The 20836-nt window shown below is 51.7% G+C and overlaps 7 protein-coding genes across 7 annotated transcripts; 4 read left to right on the top strand and 3 right to left on the bottom strand.

Moving 5' to 3' along the window:
- Positions 1-4: 4 nt before the first annotated feature.
- MYCFIDRAFT_150938 (uncharacterized protein) lies at positions 5-2515 on the bottom strand (the record flags this gene model as incomplete). The annotated part of the gene is made up of 1 exon (XM_007925170.1): positions 5-2515. One exon carries the CDS (start codon positions 2513-2515, stop codon positions 215-217), a length of 2301 nt encoding a protein of 766 aa, XP_007923361.1. The 3' UTR covers positions 5-214.
- Positions 2516-3336: 821 nt separating this feature from the next.
- Positions 3337-4393, top strand: MYCFIDRAFT_210355 (uncharacterized protein). Its single transcript, XM_007925169.1, has one exon. It carries the CDS (start codon positions 3362-3364, stop codon positions 4289-4291), a length of 930 nt encoding a protein of 309 aa, XP_007923360.1. The 5' UTR covers positions 3337-3361; the 3' UTR covers positions 4292-4393.
- A 12-nt stretch (positions 4394-4405) lies between these two features.
- On the bottom strand, positions 4406-6321 carry MYCFIDRAFT_150933 (uncharacterized protein; the record flags this gene model as incomplete). The annotated part of the gene is made up of 1 exon (XM_007925168.1): positions 4406-6321. Exon 1 carries the CDS (start codon positions 6176-6178, stop codon positions 4406-4408), a length of 1773 nt encoding a protein of 590 aa, XP_007923359.1. The 5' UTR covers positions 6179-6321.
- A 3693-nt stretch (positions 6322-10014) lies between these two features.
- Positions 10015-11130, top strand: MYCFIDRAFT_59185 (uncharacterized protein). Its single transcript, XM_007924423.1, has 2 exons — positions 10015-10247; positions 10335-11130. Exons 1-2 carry the CDS (start codon positions 10077-10079, stop codon positions 10833-10835), a joined length of 672 nt encoding a protein of 223 aa, XP_007922614.1. The 5' UTR covers positions 10015-10076; the 3' UTR covers positions 10836-11130.
- Positions 11131-12029: 899 nt separating this feature from the next.
- Positions 12030-13301, top strand: MYCFIDRAFT_161512 (uncharacterized protein; the record flags this gene model as incomplete). The annotated part of the gene is made up of 1 exon (XM_007925167.1): positions 12030-13301. A coding segment is annotated over exon 1 (1248 nt), but the record flags the coding sequence as incomplete, so codon positions are not given.
- A 3378-nt stretch (positions 13302-16679) lies between these two features.
- MYCFIDRAFT_150925 (uncharacterized protein) lies at positions 16680-17895 on the bottom strand (the record flags this gene model as incomplete). The annotated part of the gene is made up of 2 exons (XM_007925166.1): positions 16680-17494; positions 17552-17895. 2 exons carry the CDS (start codon positions 17893-17895, stop codon positions 16990-16992), a joined length of 849 nt encoding a protein of 282 aa, XP_007923357.1. The 3' UTR covers positions 16680-16989.
- Positions 17896-18649: 754 nt separating this feature from the next.
- Positions 18650-20806, top strand: MYCFIDRAFT_171737 (uncharacterized protein; the record flags this gene model as incomplete). Its single annotated transcript, XM_007925165.1, has 18 exons — positions 18650-19023; positions 19052-19199; positions 19231-19282; positions 19320-19356; positions 19390-19501; positions 19532-19560; positions 19600-19691; positions 19723-19744; positions 19792-19848; positions 19889-19905; positions 19932-19950; positions 19977-20047; positions 20109-20141; positions 20179-20200; positions 20232-20294; positions 20322-20534; positions 20570-20611; positions 20650-20806. 18 exons carry the CDS (start codon positions 18650-18652, stop codon positions 20804-20806), a joined length of 1560 nt encoding a protein of 519 aa, XP_007923356.1.
- Positions 20807-20836: the final 30 nt, after the last annotated feature.

The raw sequence follows: 20836 nt of genomic DNA, 5'->3' as shown, positions 1-20836 counted from the left end.
ATTTGCATCTGAGCACGAAGGCTCTGCGACTATCTTCGGACATATGTACAATATGTACAAATTCAAGCTTACATCGTTCTTCATATACAGGCCCAAGTCGCCTGAGTCGTAGAAATGCTTTCACAAAGGGCCAATCCCAGGAATGGGTATATCGTTTCCACCACCAACGCCACGCTAAATCCACAAATCCCAAAAAATAGCTTTTGACGCACTTTCACCCGGGAGGAGGTGTTGGTTTGGACAAGTCAGCTCCTCGGCTTCCACCTGATCGTACAGGTGGTGTCGGTGTATTGCGACTCGTCGGTGTACGCCTAGGGGGAGCGGGAACCACTATTGTTGCTCCTCTACCTGCCACAGGACTTATGTCATCTGCTCGTGGAGGCCCGACTCTGTCCTGGAAAGTAACAGTCGGCGTTGACTGCCGCGTTGCACCGCCTTGCAGTGGTTCAGAGCCGTTCTGCGGCGCCTGCTGGGGAGGGGTGAACCGTTGGTTTTCTGTAGCCAATGTTGTACCAGAAATTGGGATGTTCTGACCATTGTCTGAAATTGCCGGTCGCTGCGATGTTTGATTCTGCTCTGCAGTGATCCATGTGCGATTGCTGCCGCGCGGCTGTGCGGGTACGACGGTCACCCGCAGATCTTCAGCTGGAGGTCTTCTCGCCGCTCCGCTCTCACGAACACGGTCGCCCGTTTCAGCTACGAGAGCGCCAAGACGATTCTTGAGATCCCATCTTGAATAGTTATGTGCTTGTATTAGGGCTCTTTGCCCAGCGGCCTCACGGGCTCGTTGAACTTCTTGCGGAGGCGAAGTACGTTTTCGCTTGAAAGGATTCGGCACTGCATTCCAAATGCTGTGATCACGATGATGGTTTGGTCTCGATTCTTCCTCGGCTTCGATTATATCCTTCTCTGAGGGTTCGTAATTCGTCCTCCGTCGCTGAGCAGCCGTTCTTCCTTGTGCTCGGTCATTGCGATTTGTGTTTGCTCGTCTTCGTATCGGTTGCGGCACGTCAGCAATCGGGTGATACCGGACAACGTACACAGTACTGCCGGCACTGCTGGTGTCGGCTCGATTGACCGGGTCGGCGGCCATCGGTGGTGGCGTTGGTCCTCCCAATACTGTAGATTCGAGAGGTTCGCCGCCTTCGGGTAATATACGATCTTGGCTGTTGGGCTCAGAGCTCGAATGAGCCCTTCCAAGCGGGAAATGCTGTGGCGACTGCTGGTGCCTCGATCTGAATCGATGTGCCATTCCCAGAAACCCGTTCTCTGCCATACTTGAGGTATGGCCGGCGCCGCCTTGGTGGTCTCCATCGCCTCTCGGATTTCTGAAGTTCCGTCGGAGGTTTCTGCTTTGCGTCCATTCCGACCCTTGTTCCGGTAGCACATCCAACATCTCATCGCCATCAAATATCTCCCGGCCCAAGATGCCGTCTTTCTTGTCGTCTCGCTCCAAAGCTTCGATGCGCTCCACCCACTCCCATACAACCACACTCGCTGCTGCGGCGCCAACCCAGCGGAAATAGTCACCCCAACCTGCAACATCCTGATTCGAGACATCCGTGATGAAGAATACCACGGGTGTGAGTATGGAGACTATAGATAGCAAAGCTATTAGTGCGATATTACGCATCTTGGCATGGTAGAAGGCATAGCGACGCTTCGTGACAGCATAGTACAAAACCCAGGCCGCGTATAGTAGTCCCAGTGCGAGTTCGAAGAGGTACGACAGCGCGGGAATGGCATCCACGAAGTGTCGTCCTTTTGCGGCCGAGTTGATCAAGAACGAGTTCAGACAGGAGAAGACGGTGTCAAAGATGATCAGGACAAATCCAATCCACTTTATCAAGACTTTCTCCCGGTGTCTTGGAAATAGCCGTATCAGGGTCTGGACTTGGGCGAGCCAGAGGAATATGTCTGATATCAGTCTTGTGATGCGTATCTCTAGCGATCCGAGAACTTCTTTGCGCATTGCCATAGCGTCCATATATCCGACACCGTACTGCCTCTCCGCCACTTCCAATGTGTCAGCTGTTGCGATGGTAAGTGAGATTGCGACGGCTAAAGCCGCGATTTTCTGTAGCCACGGTCTGGATCCAGCCCCAGTCACGCCCATTATGCCTCCATTTGCGCCGCCTATGATGCCGTGGCCGTTGCTGAATGAAGGTGGTCCCGGAGCACCGAAGAAGGAGGTCCTCGGTGTGATGGTCAGCATGACCACCAGTACCCATGCTATGACTGTCGCAGCAGAGATCACGTAGACCATAGGGATAGTGGATGCATAGAATGGGTCCTTTAGGTGTCCGACGGCGAATACGTCGCCGGTGCGTGTAGCGGTACACTCTGGCTGGAAGATGACATCGGTCGTCAATGTGATGGCGGCGCCGTCGGCCAGCGAAAGCACTCCATTCGAGGGCAGAGTGAATGGAGTGCAATGCGCCTGCAGATCAGCGGTCGTCTGGGTTGGCAAATTCCATAGCTGGCGCGGGGCGAGAGGGTGGACATCGTGAGCCATGCTCGAGTCGATGAGCGCAGCTGGGCGCCAAGGGCGTGGGCGTGTGGTGCTCTACGGCGGCCGCATTGAAGCGGTTCCAATGTTCGCGCAGGTCTGTATGGTGTCGTTCTCGTTCTCGTGGGTGCGGGTGCGGGTGCGGGTGCGGGTGCGGGTTCGTGTTCGTGACGGTGAAAACAATGCGCGCAGTGAGAGTTGGACTGTTGGAGATGGACTGAGAGGCCGTGTGGCCGTCGATAGCAGCGGCACGACCAATCGGTGGCAGTGGCACTGGCAGCACCTGGCACGCAGGGAATCGGCTGAAAAGGCTTAATAAACATGTAACTACACACAACCTGCGCAGCAGCTGTCATCATGCACTGCATGCACTGCAAGCTGCTTTCATAGGCATCGCACTCGCAGTCATGTCATCAGGCAAAACGGCGCAGCTCCCGCTTGTCCACGTCGCCCAGCCATGATCTCTGGCACGGATATGCTGGGGGTCGTCGGTGACCGTACTGGCCATGAACCTTGGCTGCATTTCTTCCCCAGCAAACTCACGCGGACTCCCGGAGCTAGGCGTGCTTGTGGCATACAAGACGTGCGGCCGAGATGCACTGATATCTGACAGAGAAATCGGGTTCTGGACGTGTCCATGCTGCTCAAACATGGCGACTCCTATCATCAGTTCAGCTCAAGACAGTAACACTACTTTCCATCGCAGCAGAGCATAGCGTAAGCATGCTGGATTTGTGAGCACTCAAATTGCGAGCTTAGAACAACCTCGGAGCTTTGGCGTCATCATCCGTACTTCTGTTCAGCCTCATCAAACCCCGTCCACATCCGACTTGTTGTTATTTCTCGGCCAACATGGCGGATCAGACTATCAAGTCATTGCATCCATTTCTCAGGCAAAACGCTTCCCAGGTATCGTCCGGGGGGAAGGTCGTGAGCTATTCTCACGATCGCGGTTCGGGGCCAGTCTGGTGCATGGCCCATGGCTGGCCTCAATCGAGCTACATGTGGCGACACGTCGTTGAGGAGCTGAAAGATCACATCTCCATGTTCATTCCCGAATTGCCTGGTTATGGGTTCAGTTCCCTTCCGCCGAAACATGATAAGCGGACTGTGGGAAATCTCATCGTGGAAGCTCTCCAACAAGTCTTTGGAGAGGATCGACCCATCATATGGTGCTCCCACGATCGAGGAGCACGAGTCGGTCATCGCATGGTGGTTGATGGCAATCACAACATCACATCTGCCATCTTCATGGATATTGTTCCGACACGAGAGCAATGGGCCGCGTTTGGCAATCCGCTTGCAAGCTGTGCATACTATCACTGGCCGTTTCTCGCAATCCCAACGGCTCCTCAGATGATAGAGATGATGGGTGGAGGCAACTATGTGAAGGCCAACTTTGATCGAATCAAAGGAGGTAATTCCTCCGGCACTGCCAAGTTTCAAGAAAATGATGCTGTTGGACACTACGCCCACCAGTTCTCGCAAGCAGAATGTATCGCCGGATCTTGCGGGGACTATGCTGCCGGAGCAACTGAAGATTGTGACGAGCAGCAGAAAGATCAGGATCAAGGCAGGAAGATTAAAATTCCACTTATGGTCATCTATAGTGCTGGCAATCTGGGTAGCATGCACAACGTTGATGCAGTATGGAAGAATTGGATTGATGGAGAATACAGGGGCGAGGCAATTGGAGATGGACACGGCCACTACTTGCCTGAGGAATGCCCAGAGAAGGTGATCTCTCTCATCCTCGAATGGAACGAGAAGCACGGAAAGTAGCGAGAGGTTTGCCATCTTCGCATACATGACTGGAGTCTGTATATTCTTAATTCTACTGATTCTCTTGATCTCTAAACATTACTAAACATATTCATCTATACCGTCGTGAGATGCTCATCCAAGAACTTTCGAAGGGTATCCAGTAGAGCAAACAGGTTCGCGAAATCCGACAGTCCATCTCACAGAGCCCATGATAATCACCATGAGACACAATCCTCCAACAATGCTCGCTAATGCGTATAAGTATCCATGCTTGCGTTTCAATCCATTAATCTCAGCAACCCACGTGCTGATCGTGGTCAAGCAACCGCAGAAACCATCCTGAACTCCTTGGAGCACTTGGCAGCCAACGCGGCCGCCGCCGACTTGGCCCATTATGCCGACTCCTACGTGCTGCATATCGTAGCACATACCTTCGATCGCGGTGCCGAACATGTTTACCGCAAAGGTACCGAGTGGAAATGCTGCCACAAGGCCGTTCAGCTTTACGCTGGTGTAAAACCTCAATAAGCAGCCTAGAGGTGCAAACACCAAAGCGAAGAGGACTTCGCCACGCCAGGTTTCATTCGTCCAAGATCCGCGGGACGAGGGTCCGCTTGGGCGATCAGGGGGCCAGATTGCGAGAAAGACTGCACCGAGCCAGCAGCCAAATGCAAAGACGACCATGGACGGGTCGACTGCCTTCCGAACGAATCTTGCAGGCAGCGTGGGTGTGACTTCGTACAATGCAAGTGCAGTATGAGCACCGACGATGAGGCCCCCTAAGGAGAGGGCAAACGTGTATAGGATGACGGCTAAGAGTGCTTCGAAAGAATAGCCGCCATTGCGCCCAATTATTGATGAGGGTGAAAGCGTGCCCGTGACTAGTGCATCTGGATGGTTGACTGGCGCGGGGAGATTATTCGACAATGCGAGAAAGACATCTCTCGCAAAACTTGAGAAAGATGTGAAGCTGCCACAAAAGCCAACACCGAGTCCGACGTAAAGCGGTATTGTCTTCTTGTGCTTTGTAAACAGCGCCTTGTCAATCGCCAGGTCCGTGTCCTGCTTCTCTGCAGTCGCCAGATCCTGGACGTGGTCTCTGAAGAGGCCTTGGTCTTCCGCCAGAAATCCCAAGATGAACGATCCACCCATGTTTGCCCAGATCACAGGCGTCGTGATTGGTGCTCCCGGATAGAAAGTAATCCATTGCACTCCCAATCGTGCCAACGTGCCAAGCAAGGAAAAGAGAACCAGGTACGAAACTGTGTAGAGCTCTGTCAGCCAGCGAGGTGATGGCTTTGTCGCATCGTTGTCCTCATCGACTCGGTCTCGGCGAGAGAACGGCGGTGGCTCGTTTGTTGATGTTCTCGAGGCCTGATGTGGTTCTGTGCCATCGTAGCCTTGGTGCTGTGTATTCTGCGCGGTTGTCTGCTGAGAGAAACGCTCTGCCTTTGGCATTGGTGGCAAGGCTGACATGGTGGTGTCAACTGATTTGTTTTGGTTGTGCGAGGCGCCGCTTGGAGCGCGTCTGCGAACCCCGTCGCCGACGGGTCGACTAAAGTTCGTTACTGGGACATGGGTCTCCAGTTGGGTAACGGGAAGAGGCACTGCATATCCGTCTACGTGAGAATGGGCAGCAGGCTGCTGATAGCTTTGATAACTCGCGCGTTTGCCCTTAGACTTCGTGGTTGCCTGAGACGATGTCGACACTGGCCGCGAACGTCTTTGACTTGATCGCTTCTCGCTCGATTGCGTTTCGCCACCCCGTTGCGCGTCATAGTAGCTGTGTCTCCGACTTGCTGAAGTGCTTGTTGACCAGCGTCGTTCGCTATGAACTTCCGTAATGCCGTATTCGTCGTCCGGAAGGGCTTCCTGGACACGGTCTCGCCATGATGAATCAGCCATTTCTCGCCTCCAGGCTCCAGATTGGGTGACGGGTGTCAGAGTGACCCTGGACCCATGCGACCAGCATAGGCTACGCGAAGGGTTCCTTGGGACGCGTAGTGGCCATAAATGAATATTGGAGCCAGGATGTGTTGCCGCTGGACCGCTGCCAGGCGAAGAGAAACCCTCGATACTAAACCGAGCCCCAGCTACCCGCCCGAGCCCCAGCATAACCCGAGATTACGAGATCGGCTGTTCCATACAAAATCGCGTGTAGAAGCGGATAATCGCGTCGCTGCAGCCCCTGCGACCGGGCAACCACTACTATACTGCTGCTAGCAGCTATAAAGCCAAAGTTTGTTAGCAAATTAGTAGTATAGCAAAATTCAAGGTATTGTTAGTTGCTATCTACTTAGGTCCAAGCGGATTACGACCTGCAGCCTTGTAACCACGTGATGCTATATATGCTGGCTTATATTAGTCCCTTATTTGCTAACTAGCCTGCTGCTGTATATAATACTACTACTAAGTAAACTAATAGTGCTATTGCTATAGTACCTAGTAATGAAGTAGCCGCCCTGTTAGCTATATAAGCGACTATTATTGTTGCTAGTGCTAGTAGTATTGCTAAGTAGCCTATCGTTGTTATTGTTTATATAATGCCGCCTGCTAGCGGCTATAGTTAGCTTGTTGCCTCGCTCGCTCTTCTTCCGCCTATAGACGTTAGTTCTTACGTGCTCGTAGGTCCTTAATCTCTCGGCGAAGTAGATCTAGCTTAGAAGGTAGCTCCGGAGCGGCTAGAAGTAAAGACTCGACTCGTAGATTATAGCACTTAAAGCCGCTTAAATAGCAGGTAGAGCTATACGTACGGTTAGCCCTCTAGTAAGGGTATTGTTAAGTGCGGCATTAGCTCTTTACGCACTTATAGTGCTTAGCAACCGTCGTCCGAAGCTATATAAGAGACACGCCTAGTTCTAACTCAAAGTTGACTATTCTAGCGGTTATTGTCTTCTGCTTCTTAGTAATAGTAGTAGTGTTTAAATCGTCTAATTCTCGAGCCGTTACTACACGCTTAGTGCTATACAAAGTAGCCTTGCTAGTTATAGGTTTGCGGTTACTATAGATTACCTCTAGCTCTCGTAGATAGACTGTTTTGCGGAAGTTAATAAGCTAGTAAGAATAGAAGTAAGATAGCAATAGCATAGCTCGAGGGCCGCCTGTCTTAAGAAGCCGCATAATGTCGTATTTGTAAGAGTAGCCGTAGGTCGATTTTGTATAGTTACTATAGGTATAGTAAGGATAGCTATAGGAATAGGCCGAGTGCTTAACCTCGTTGCTATTATCGTTAGTTATAGTCTACAGAAGGTCGACTATACGTAGATATTGCTCCTTTACTTCTAGTAAGCAATAATTACTAATTATACGAGCTATACTAGACTAGAAGGGTCTAGTTAGTGCCTTATTGCACCTCTTGAGGTTCTTAGTAAGGCGAATACGACGACGATCGTAACCTTCGTGCTACTAGTTAAGCAGGCTCTTAAAGAGTAAGAAGATATCGTAGCGGCTACTATAATTGAGCTATTGTTTAATGCGTCTATAGGTCGACTCGATACGAGAAGTAGTCTTATAGCCGAAGTGTAGAACCTCGTTTGTCTAGTAGTAAACAATACGTGTCTTATAGCGCTACTAGTTCTTTTCTAGGTACGCCTTAAATATAGGATATACGTTGTCTAACTTCCGAGCGTTATCGTTAAACTCCTGCTTAATTTAACTACGAATAGTATATATAAAGAGCTTTAAGAAGCGGCTAGTTTAAGGACTGTCTATCTAGCCCCTATTATCGGCTTTAACTTGTCTAAATTCGCCTCGTTCTTTACGGACTCGAGTTAGTATATCTTGCTATAGATGCTAGTTACAGACGATATTCTTAGACTCCGGAAACTTATTATTAATAGCTAGCATAAGCGCTTCTTCTCGATTAGTAGCTATAATAAGAGGCATTAGACAACCGGCTTGTTCGAGGCCCTTCCGTAGTAGACGTAATAACTTTAAGAAGTCCGCTTTATCTAGCTTCGGACGGACAAGACTAATACTAAGCTTAATCGTGTTATTTATAGGGCCGGCGGCAACGATGTCTATTAGCTCGAGGTTATAGATGTTAGTAGAATAGGTAGTGTCGATAATTAGTATATATAGCGTATTCTTAAAGGCTTCTAGTAACCGTAGGTAGAGGGCAACTATAGAACGAATAGCCCTATTTTCCGGATTAGTTTTAACCTCGTAGAAGATGCCGTTTTCGTTTAATAACTTAACTATCCGCTAAGCCTAGTTTATCTCTTATCGAGCATTAATATTGCGAGACTAGGCAATATTATATATATCCTTAGGCTTTAGAATAACACTACGGTCGCGGAAATAGGCTATAATCTTCGAGGTTAGTATTCGCGCTTACTAAAGACCCTCTAATTGCTCGAGGAAAGCCGCTATCCTTAACTTCCGCTGCACTATAGTAAGGGCGACGATATCGTCCTTCTCGTAGTTATAATAACAATAGTTATTTTCTAAAGAATAGCGGATTACCTATTTACCTTCTAGTTGCGCTAGATCGACAGCAACGGCGTAGAAATAGAACCTACAACCTATCTTCTTCGAAGTCGACTTCCGCTTTATCTCTTCCTTCTAGGTGCGCTTATCTAGTAAACCGTAGCAACTATATACAAAGAGGTGCCTGTATTTGACCTTATTCTTATTCTTCTGCGGCTTATACTGCTTAAACTTATATCTAGTCGACTTTCCGAAGGTATAAACGTACTCGATAAGGGTATAATAAGACCTAAATATTAACTCTCGCGGTAAAGGTCTACGGCGGCGCTCCTTTAGCGAAAATAGGTGCTTCTAAGGTCGTAGCGACACTAACCTATTGTTAGACAAAGCGACACGCTTGCGAGGCAGGCTTAGTAAGCGATAGCGACCTCGAATATGCGTCTCCGAGACAAATTAGACCTCTTCCTACGACTTAATATCTACTACCGCTAGCAGCGCGCCTTTAATACCTTTAATACCTTTAATACCTTTAACACCTTTAATACCTTTAACACCTTTAATACCTTCTACCGCCGAGAGCGCGCCGTCTATTACTATTTCTACCTCTTTAATATCCGCCGCCGCCGCCGCTAATAGCGCGCCTTCTATACCTTTAACACTTTCTACTGCCGAGCCTTCTTCTACCGCCGAGAGCGCGCCTTCTACTACTACCTCTGCCGCGCCGCCGGCGATAAGATTATCGAGAAACTCTTCGTATAATAGAGATTTAGCTATTTTCGATAGTTACTAGGTAATCTACTATAAAAGGGGGAAGAAATGCGAATTTTAGGTATATAGTAGATTCGAGTAGAATTCCTTTCTAGGTAACGCGCTACGCGCCCGTCGATAACACTAACTAAGAACGGAAATAGCCTATATTAGGTAGAAAGAGCACGTAATTCTATATAAAGCTGATTCTATAATAGTGCTAGCCTCGGGTTATGCTAGGGCTCGGGCGGGTAGCTAGGGCTCGGTTTAGTATCGAGGAAGAGAAACAAATCCGGAGGGGAGGAGTACCGGTATAGTTTCTCGGGCGGCGAAGCTTAATATAATTTGACGCATTTCACGATTTGATCGTGGCTTGGGCTTTGGCTGTTGGCTCAGGCTGGGCCCTGGCCCCTGGCACAACGGCTGAGGCGAGATCCGCTGTGCTTGCTTCCTTCCCGCGCTGATCTTTGTTTGGGCTCGGAGATAGGCCAGCTTCCACCTTCGCTTCAGCATACGATAAGCCTTAGTATGCGCAAACAACGCTCTCATCATCCTCGAGCCCTCACAGAAGCTGTACGCCTGCCATATGATTGAATACCTCTCTCTCGTTCCTGCCTGAGCCTACACCATGTCCTCCAATGTCCACGTCTCGTCACACCCCTGCGCTCGTGCGAAGTTGAGCCAGCTCAGGTCGGCTTCGACCAACGCCAAAGATACACACTCCCTCATCCACGACATCGCGACCATAGTGGGTTGTGAAGCTTTCGCTCATGGCCTACAAGTCGAGCAAACGGGAACAGTAAGTCATTGTCCAATTCTCTCAGCCAGCCTAGGCTGACCATAGTCGAGCAGCTCGCAAGCTAACCGTCTTATGTCATTCGTGTAGGATCAATCGCCATTAGGATACGCATATGCTACCGAACATGTTTCGCCCGCCAAGATCAGTCTCGTGCCCATCCTCAGATCGGGACTCAGTATGGTAGACGCTGTACAGTCGCTACTGCCTTCGCCGGTATCTGTTCATCATCTGGGAATGTATCGTGAGAAGAGCACGCTCCAGCCAGTGGAATACTATAACAACCTGCCATACCATAAAGCCGGCGATACTTCTAGTGTTGCGGAATTGGCAATCATTGTCGATCCAATCATCGCAACCGGTTCGACGGTCTGTGCAGCGATAGAGACATTGCGCGATTGGGGCGTGCAGCGCATCATATCCATCTCGGTCCTGGCAAGCCAGACAGGACTGCAACGCGCCGCTGCTGCTTGGCCGGAAGGTGTAGAGCTTTGGGTCGGTGGTGTCGATGCAGAGACGGACAGCAATGGCATGATCAAGCCTGGCCTTGGAGACATCGGAGACAGGCTTTACTTGACTCTCGGAAAGTGATTGACTCTCGGCCGCGACTCTTCATCCAGAGCCTTGTTCCCCTCTCCGAAAGGAACGGATGCGGCGTGTGACATGCGACATGCCCTCAACCCGATATCAGGGGGCAGTTAGGTACCTGCAATGGGAACATACCAGGTGCAGCATCAGACTCTAGTCAGGTATCGGAACTAAATATCTGCTGTGGCCCTGCAACAGCTTCAATAACGTCTTCATCAACGCTCGAATCGCTGAACAGCTTAGTAACTTTATATCCTGCAGCTTCTGGGTAGCAAATATGACAAGCATCATCAGATCTAATGCCAAAGGCTGGGCTGAAGCACCCATTCTCAGAATGACGTCTTCGTTCAGAAGAAGTTTAGATGTGAAGCCATTGGTGGTCTTTTCCAGCAAAGACACCCACCACCGAGCTTGGACTAGATCTGCTGCTCGAGCGCTTTATTCCCATTGATTAAGCTGAGTTCTATCAGATCATGATGCGCTTGGGAAACAGCTTGTGCCTAGTACGACGACTCGTAAGTGGTCTGTCAATTGCGAGGCGTGGTCAACCTATCGCGCTCCTTCCAAGGGCCATCATTGCCCCAACAGACACGTCGATGAGCTAGCTGTCCCAGTGAAAAGCTCGTGAGTCGGCAGAATGTTGAAGAGAACGCTGAATCTACGTCAGGGCGAGCTCGAGGATGAACAAACGGATCCATGGATGCGTCTGAGCTGCGAGACTAGTCGGACCGCGATATCCCTGCCAATTGGCCTCGGCCGACAATTCCGAAGCGGGGCTTTTCTCAGCCTCCAACGTTCTTGTCAACTTAACATCATTTCTCAACCAGCTAAATTCCTCCTTTGGACAATATAGAAGGCAAATTGGAAACCCTCAGCCTTGGTTAGATCAGAAATTCACTCACTCACTCATACGCACACGAGACGGCCGCTGCAGCTGGTCTGGCTGGCCTGTGATGGGCATCCCAAAGTCTCAGCTGAGATCCTGTGCCAGCTATGTTTCGGCATCACAGTAATAGTAAGCAGCAGTACCACCATGTCGAGGGAAACCCAAATAGCCAGGCTTTTATAGCACCCGTATACGGCATTGATCCAAGTCTGCAGAGCAATCAGCACCTACATCCCGGCGCCCGCACGCCGATATCTCGCCCCTCCTCACATAAGAGTCATTCTTCACCAGAAAGTATGGGAACCATGCAACCGCCGGCTGGTACATCTCCTCGTATGAACAGTGCCTCACCAGGACGGACATATTCTGCAGGCTTCAAACCTAGCGATAGACAGCTTCCATCACGAGATGTATCTGCAAGCACGATCACCCAGGCATTTGTAGACTACATCCTTTACTGTAATCCCAACTTCCCCTTGGATGTCGATACAACGACACTTAGGGCTAATTTCGAAAGCCCGCCGAAAAGCGATAGCAAGGACTTCGAAGTATTGAAGCTCTTCGAGCTCATCAAAAAATTCGATGCCAAAGAGATCAAGACATGGGGTCAGCTTGCACTTGATCTTGGCGTTGAAGCGCCCGATCTCTCCAAAGGCCAATCTGTACAGAAAGTCCAACAGTATAGTGTTCGTCTGAAGCGATGGATGCGTGCAATGCACATCGATTCTTTCTTCGAGTATCTCCTGGGCAAACAGCATTCCTACTTCACGGAAATACCTCCACCCAGTGACCCTTATCCTGCTTCTGGTCGAGACGGTGTCATGGCGGAGGAAGATCTTGCTATTAGAGCTCTTGATCCGTCTTTCAGACCAAAACGAGGGCGACGTCGCAACTCCGAGACAGAGCAAGAAGAGAATGCTGATGCCGAGTCTGCCAGCAAACAACCAAAACTGACCGAGAGCGTCGCGTCTTACTCTGCTGCGCCGATGTCTGCATTGCCCATGAGTGCTCATCCAGATAATTATCACGATCCTTGGGCTGTAGCTTCCGCTGTAACACCACAGAGCTTTGCTCCATGGTCGGCACGAGCCTCGTCTTCGGCGGTGCCAGCCTCAGCAAACTCCCATTTGAGATGGCAACTTGGTCAATCGCACACGCCAGGCACACCCCACCCTATGACTGCTCTGTCAACATCGATGTCTGCCCACATCGATGCAGCATTCGATGGAGAGCCAAAGTCTGCCGTCACGCCTTCATCTCGGAAAAGACGACGGCATGGACCTGCGGTGTCGAGTGCCTGGCCTTCCACCAGTGCACCGGGCGCTAAACCGCGCGGCAGACCTCCTGCTAGCCGAAACACACAAGATGGTCCCTTCAACACTTTTCCCGTTGATCCTGGGAATGACAAGAAAGCTTTCAGTGGGCTGCTGCAAGAAAGACAGCCTAGCGTCGAGCACTCATCGCCTCAAATGCCGCAGGCTGGGTTTCAGTCTTCAGGAGGAGAAGGCCGACCTGGAAGATTATCGCTTCAGGTCCCACAGCACACAGGAGGTCTAGTGAGACTTGCAACTCCTCCGGCTTTGCAGGTCAATGGAGAAGCTCGGGAGCTCGAGACTAGAAGTGATTCAGATGATCCCACGAGAGGGTTTGGGCCACCACTACAACACCCACAACCAGGAGCTGGACCACCTTTAATGCAACAAGGCTACCCGATGAGAAACTCAACTAGTGGCTTTTCTTTTGAAGCACTAAAGCGAGTTCTCACGAGTGATGTCCTTCGAGCCGATCTCAGTGGACGACAAAATCGTTTGAGTGGTGACGAGGCAAAGCGTCTGGCTGACTCGATGCTGGAGAGGCTGAATGTTCCCAGAGCAGAGAGCAGTAACCCACAAGACGACATGGCGAGACTTATAGCCGCATCATGGCTCGGGGTTGGTGATCAAACGAACGTGCCTCTAGGCCCCGCGGCTGGACACGGCAAGAAGATCAATGTAACACGTTTCCGCACTGACGCGGACGGGTATGAGGAGATAACATATGACCAGAACCAGGAAGGCGTGCGAGAAGTCTTTGATATCTTTTGGCGTGTCAGCATGGGTGGGTGTATTGGAGCTTTTGAGATGAAAGGTCTGACGTTGGCTGCTCCGACCGCCGCATTAATGCCCTCTGAGACTACCGAGACCCTACATGATTTGGTGCTGAGGAAGAGTATAGAGGCTATGTATAAGATGGACAAAGATGGCTGGATCGAAGATAGCATGCGTGAAATCGCACACAGTGCGGCGGCTGCGAGGCCCGCCGGCGAAGATCACATTGACTGGAGGTCGAGATGCAAAGCTATGGAGTTTGCGGCAAATGTAGCCAAGGGCGAAGCGGACAGATTGAAGAAGCGGATGCTTGAAAGGATCATAGACGCGGTGCTGTAGCATTGAATCCTTGTTTGTCGACACAATTCTTCTCTCGGACTGTGATTTGAGGTCACTCTGCGCTTCGTGCTACCTCTGCTGTTTTGATTCCGTGTGTGCTGTATCAGCGAGGCTTTGTATCCCATGACTTGCGATTGATAAGGTCCATGAAGCACTCATCCGCGTGAGGTGAAGCTAGGCATGTAAGAGTTTCGTAATCAACAACGGTTCGTATTGATCTTTCTAAATAGCCATCACCAACCTTCAAACTCGCTATGGGTATAGGGCAGTTAAAGCAAATGCACAACACAACACCAGGAAATGCTACATGAGGCTCTCTCTCTCTCTCTCTCGTTCTATCGATGCTGATAAGAATATCAGCAATTGAACGTAACTAGCGGGACTCGAAGAAATCATCAACTTACGATATTGCTATGAGGAGGCCCAACAGCCGCCCTTTGTTTACCGATCCAGCTCTTCGGCTCCGGCCTCCTGCGACCCAACGACACGCCATTATTCTGCAATCGACTCGAAAGATCGTACCATGCGGTGACCATCAGACGGTTCTCTCTCTGCAGCATCGCCACGTCTTGCGGTGGAGGTGCTTCTTTAGGCTGCTTCTGTAAATGTTCAAGCTCCTTGCGAAGTTGTGCAATCGTGTCTTCCCGTTCTTCGAGCTCCTTCTGCACTTTGTCCGACTGCGCTGTTGCTTCGTCCCGGCCACGACTTTTTTCTTCAAATGCGGCATTTCGTTCGGAAGCTTGCTTCAATCGGGCATCCGCGGCTTCGAGTTGTTTCTCAAGCAGGGCGATTTTCTCGTTGAAGTGCTTGGTCTCATCTGTTTTCTTCGCAGTCGGCTTCTTATCATCATCTTCTTGAGCTGGTTCTTTCTTGGGCTCGACGGTTTCGAGGTCGATGTCGTCCTCGAGGCCTTCATTTTGCAGCTTCGCTCGCAATTCCTCAATGGCTTCATGATCTCGCTCTTGGCGTTCACGAGCAGCTTCGAGCTTCTGAGCAAGCACTCGCGCGTCATACTCTGCGTGCTTTCGAGTGGTTGTCAATTCATTGATTTGGTATTCCTGGTTTCGAATCAAGCCCTTCTTCTCGATGATTTCCTTCTCCAGAGAAGCTTGCTGATGCTTCAATCGGTCTAGCTCTTCAAGCTTCTCGTTGGCGCTTTTGAGCTCTTCCCGCAAGGAAGCGTTCGCTTTGTCCTGCTCCTGGAGTGCTTGTATCTTCTTCTTGAGATTCTCGTTCGCTTTGACCTTTTGGTTCAAGTCCTCGTTCTCGGCTCGCAAGACCTGGAGGTCGTCGCGTAGCTTCTGCCCATTCTCCCCGTCTTCTTTGTACTTCTGGATCTGTCGCTCATATGATTCCACAGCATTGCGCGAGGCCTGCAGCTGATTTTCGAGATCATCGATATATGCCCTGTCATTGTCTGCCTGTCGTTGAAGCTTCTTCAGATCATCGTCTGCCCCGGCCTTTCGTCCTCCTTTGTTGATCTCCGATCTGTAAGCATCGAAGGCTTCCTGAAGCTGCTCCTTATCCTGTCGCAGTGCTTGGAGCTGCCTCTGGAGTTCTGCGTGGCTGGCCTGCAGTTTCTCAATGGTAGCTTGTGCCTGCAGCAATTCCTCTTCTCGCTCCAAGAGAGGGTCTCCAAAGAGGCCTCCATTCTGCTTTGAGCCTTGCTCTTTTGGCCTCTCCGCTAGCTCCTGCTCGGACTGATACGCCGACTCATCCCTACTGACAGTCTCTGAATCGGGTATCTCGGCGTCCTGCATGCTTCTGATCTCATATGCGATCGCCATCGCATGCTCATTGCCCAGCCCAAGCAGTCTCTTTCCCATGCGCTGATTTGACTCTGGTGAGGCCATAGCAGCACGGATAATTTCCATGATCAATCTTTCCAACTGCGGCACCGATGCATCTGCGGCTATGGCCTTCAGATCCGGCGCACCTGCAGCGCCGGGCACGGCCTGACCATTGCACACATCACGGTAGTAGATGGACAACTGCTTCTCCAGGTGTTTGAGATTCTGCCACTTGCGCGTCCAGTCACTCGCAGCACCAATGTCCGGCTCGGGCAGCGCTTCGGAAAAGTAGTCTGGGTCTACATCCTGCAAGATCGCCCACAACACCTTGCCGTCTCCCAACTCGCCCAGTTGCTCAACTCTGCCGCCTTCCTCGAACGACCTCACCCACGCCAATAAGCTCTCGCCCAGCGTCGACTCCGAGTCCGAGGCAGAGGATGCCATTATAATTGTTTCGCGAGGAATGTGATGCGCGCACGCTCCCGATCACAGAGAGCTGCGTATGTGGAATGCGCTGCCTGAGAACAGAACATGTCGAGACTATTAAGGCCGCAGGCCCATGTTGCTGCCAATTGAAACGGTTCCAGGTCATACCACCCCTGGCACTCTCGCCCGCTCGCTCGCTACAGGACGTCTTGCGCCAAGCCGGATCTACCCGCTCAATGTGTGTCCCGTGATGACGGTGGCCGGTGTATTTTGTGGTCAAAGTCAAACAAACGCAACACAAATGACCAGTGCACTGTGTCTCGGGAGCACAAATTTTATTTCAACGTCGAGCGACAGTCCTTCTGCTCGGATTCCGATGCTGAATCTAACGGCATTAACATTCGTTGCTCAAATCGCCTCAACTGCTCTCCTGTCTAACTAAGTCATGCCTATTCTACAAATCGTCTCGTCATATCGTCAGCTGTTGTACATAAATTTTTGCGAAGAGACCGTGCGGCTCTATATGCATGCGTCAAGTCGTAGTCTCATTCCGCTGATGCAAATGCGATATTGCAGACCCGAAAAGATTCGCTCCGTGTGCTATGCGAAAATAGTTGAAACGAAGACTTTCATCGTCGCTCGGACGATGTCACTACTGGCGGTAGGGTGTAGCGTATAGCGTGTCCCGGAGGACGTGTGACGTCGGCGAGCGGCGGCAATGGTGCTCGGCTGAGCGTGGTGGAATTTGGCACCGAGCGTGCAGAATCGGCGCGACGGCGCAGTGACGGTCCGCCGGGAGAAGAATCGTCGCTGCTACGCCGTAGTCTCGACTGGACCGGAGAGACGGGGTGAGAGATGGGCTGTTGCACTTGGGGCAGACTATGGTTGTGCGTGTGCGAATATGCGATTCCGCTCAATGGGGGTCCACCGCCTGATAACGGAGACGTGCTCGATCCTCCCTCGGAACCTGGGCCTGCTTGAGACGAACCCGGTTGCTGGCCAGCGAGGTGGAATACCGGCACGTTTGCTCTTTGAGCCATCTCAATCTCGCCGATTTGCCAGTGCATGGCTTCGGCTGCTCGCCAAGGTAATTGCATTTCTTTGGAGATCTTTTCCCACATGTCCTTCTTGAACCTACACGCTGACCGTTAGCCTAGAATGCCACATTTAATTCCGAGATGAACGACCCACCTCTCATAGAGTCGAGCGAGCTTGTTCTTCTTCTCCTCGTCCCACTCGGAGCGTCGCTCAAGGTAGTTTTGGAAGCGCAATCTACAGCTGATCGCGCTTCGCCCAGGTAAGTGCTTTGAAATGTCTTCCCATTTCATACCGTTCCCTCGTAGCTCGATGATCGATCGATCTTCGTCGGCGGTCCATTTCGATTGCTTCTTCTTGGCCGGTGTTTCGCTCGGATGCGGGTGAGGAGGAGCGAGTCTCTTGTTACCGCTCGGACCTGGCATGTGCGAGATTGGTATCGGAGGCCCAAGCCTTGGATCTGGCATCGAAGTGGGCGGATAAGGTGAATAGTTCGACATTGGATGGTAGTGCTGCGGGCCTGGGTGATAATGCTGTGCATACTGCATGGTCTGCACGGGAGGGAAGCTTGGGTGGTGGATTGGGTGATGATGGTGCGGTTCTAATTGTGGGCCTGGATACGGTGCTGGAGTTGATGCTGTGGTTATGGTTGATAGCTGAGCCGAGCCTGCCGTATCGTCTCTGACTCTGCTGCTGCTGCTGGTTGTCTTGGAGCTATTGCTGGCATTGCCTGGAGACGATGCTGACTTTGGCCGCTCCAATAACGAGGAGATATCCACGTTGGCGGCCGTTGCTGGCTTGCTGGCCAGCTCACGCGATGGCGGCGGATGTCGACAAAGCTTCAAGTCTGCCGGCTGCCTGAATCCGAACAATCGATGGACGACAAGTGGATGTTGTTGTATCGAAGAGACTTGACGAGTACCGAGACGACTTCGACCCAGCCAGTGTCAGCCGCCAACTCGACGCGGCTCTTGATCGGTAAGTGCAGGTTCAATGGTGCCGAAGAATGATCGATTCAGTGTCAGCCAGTAGGCGCGCCTACTGTGACTAGTTTACCTTGGCTTGAAGTGGACTTCGATGGGGCCTCTTGTTCAAGTGACGTATCACGTAGTACTCATTTCTTCCAGGTATGGGTATGGGCCAGTCGAATTGCACAATAGGTAGGCTCTCTTCGCCCGAAAAGATTGGTCGCTTAGAGTTGGCCGATCGACAAGTATATGTAGGAGTTATAAACGTTCTTGAGGCCCGCCTATAATGCCAGCGCCTGCATTGCGCAAGGATTGCCCCGTATTGCAGCTGGCGAAATCGCGGAGTTGGTTGAAACGGATAATCGGTAGACGTGGGACCCAAGAGGCTCGTACGTTTCCAAGGACGTTTCAACTTGCGGTGGGCGAGACGAGGTGCCTCGGTGTTACGTCAACCGGCAATAACAAGAGAGATCTGAGGAGGATTATGAAGAAGATGCAGCAGCAGCAGCAGCAGCTCGACCTTCGGGCCAGGCGCGGACCACGGCTAGCCAGGCTAGGCAGCGTGAAGGACAACAACATGCGAGAAATCATAAGGGAAGGCCTTTGCCCCTTGCGCTGTCTGTCATTGGTCTGCTATCCACCGTCCCGGAAACAGCGCAAGTGAAACAGCGTGGACCTATCGTGACAGCAAGCCGTCAAGTAAGGAAAGGACATCTCGCAGGAAGACCCGACACAAGCCCCTCAGAACCTGGCTCCTTCGCTGCGCACTGGCGAGCGGCATAAGGCGAGCTAGACGGGGAGCGCAGCGAATTGTTGGAGGAAACAACCTTGCCGCTGTGTGAACAAGAAGCGCGCCATGTCATGCAGGCGGTTGTAGGTTTGGCTGGTAAGAATGCTAGGATCATTCTCAAGACCAACCGTCAAGCACAGGTATACCATAGTTGCTTGTGCATGAGCGCGCATGGGATCGACAGCTAAGTATATCCCTGGCAAGTGTGTCTGACGTCGGCACGCTGCCACTACAAGAGACTTTGGAGTACCAGATAAAAGCCGTTTAGATCTCAAAGCACCGCGTGCCACGGTTCTTTGCAAGCCACCGGAATCTTGCCCTCCCCCCCAAAAAATAGATCTTCCTTCGGTTGTTCGCAAAAGCTTGTTGCCGCATCAGTGGTCGGCGGTGAAAGCTCTCCTCAATTGGTTCCCGCTACGTTAGTCGAGCTCGGCAATAGGCGTAAGTGAACTGGCGAACGCTGATCTGCAGAAAAGTCAGCAGTGCTTCATTCTACTGTATCGGCGCGCGCGCAGCAGGCTCGGAGAATTGAAGGAGGGTTAGGCAAAATTTGCTAGTTTTGCCTCCAGCAGGTGGAGACATTACTCCAAGGTGAGTTTAGGGGCTAAGAGGGCCTCGTGGTGCGCATGGCATTCCAGCATGGACATGAGGAATGAGCGTCGAGGCGGTGTAATGCTGGTCGGGCTGCCAACTGCGTGGGCCGGTAAGCGAGTATCATCTACAATGATGCGTGAGCACTGACTCCCAGCCTTGTGACACGTTCAAGTGCATGTTGGAGCGGACTGTCGACTCCTCGCGTCAGGCGCGAGTGCTGGTCAGTTAGCATACAGGTGAGCAGCGAATCATTTGGCAAGGCTGGGAGGCAGGCAGCCGCAGACATTCGGGCTGGCAAGGGTGTGGGTCGATGCGCCGATAGCGGTAAAAAAGGTCTGACATGGACAATGCATTTCGCAAGGATGGCTGCTGAACGCAAGTCATGCGTCCAGGAGTTAACGTTAGCGCGTGAAAAAAGCACACACGCACAGATCTCATGTTCGAGGGCCGAGGGTGGAGCGGTTGCAGAGGTTGCAGGTTGCAGCTTGGGCTGGCTCCAGATTTGGTCACATATCGGAAACGCTACTGCCAGCGCGAAGCTTGAGCTGTGCAGTGTCGTGCAGGCAAGGCAAAGGCCCGCGCGGTGGACAATGTCAATGGCTGCGAATGCCACCGATCCCGAGACCGTTTCCCGCAGAATAATAACTTACATACATACAATGCAGGAGGCAGGCGGCCTGCGCACACGCGGGATGAGGCAGCGGCAGCAGCAGATTGCTGGCGCCACCGGCCGGCGGTCGAGGGTGCGTAGACTCGGGAGGCTGCTGGGCGGCGATGAACAACAGGTGTGGGCTAATAAGAGAAAGGATGAGTTCGGTGTAGAGGATATCCCTGGGGGCGGCAGAGAGATGGAATTCTAATTTGGTAACCGCAGTTCTTGCGAGATAAATGGAGCAGCGCAGGAGCAGACTCAGCAGAGCGGGAGGGCTTCCCTTGACAGCTTGGGAACACGCGGTGCGGTGCCCAGACCTCCGAACTACGCCGGTGATGCAAATGTTGGTAAATGATGCCATCTGCGGCTCTAGAGCGCGCCGTCAAGCTTCACGGCGAAGGTGCTGAAGTCAGAAGGATCTCTCGCGAACGGCCAGG

This window comes from Pseudocercospora fijiensis (genome assembly GCF_000340215.1).
Source record: "Pseudocercospora fijiensis CIRAD86 unplaced genomic scaffold MYCFIscaffold_2, whole genome shotgun sequence".
NCBI lineage: Eukaryota > Fungi > Ascomycota > Dothideomycetes > Mycosphaerellales > Mycosphaerellaceae > Pseudocercospora > Pseudocercospora fijiensis.
Note: the sequence above shows the minus strand (reverse complement) of the source record. Positions and strands in the feature narration are given on the sequence as shown.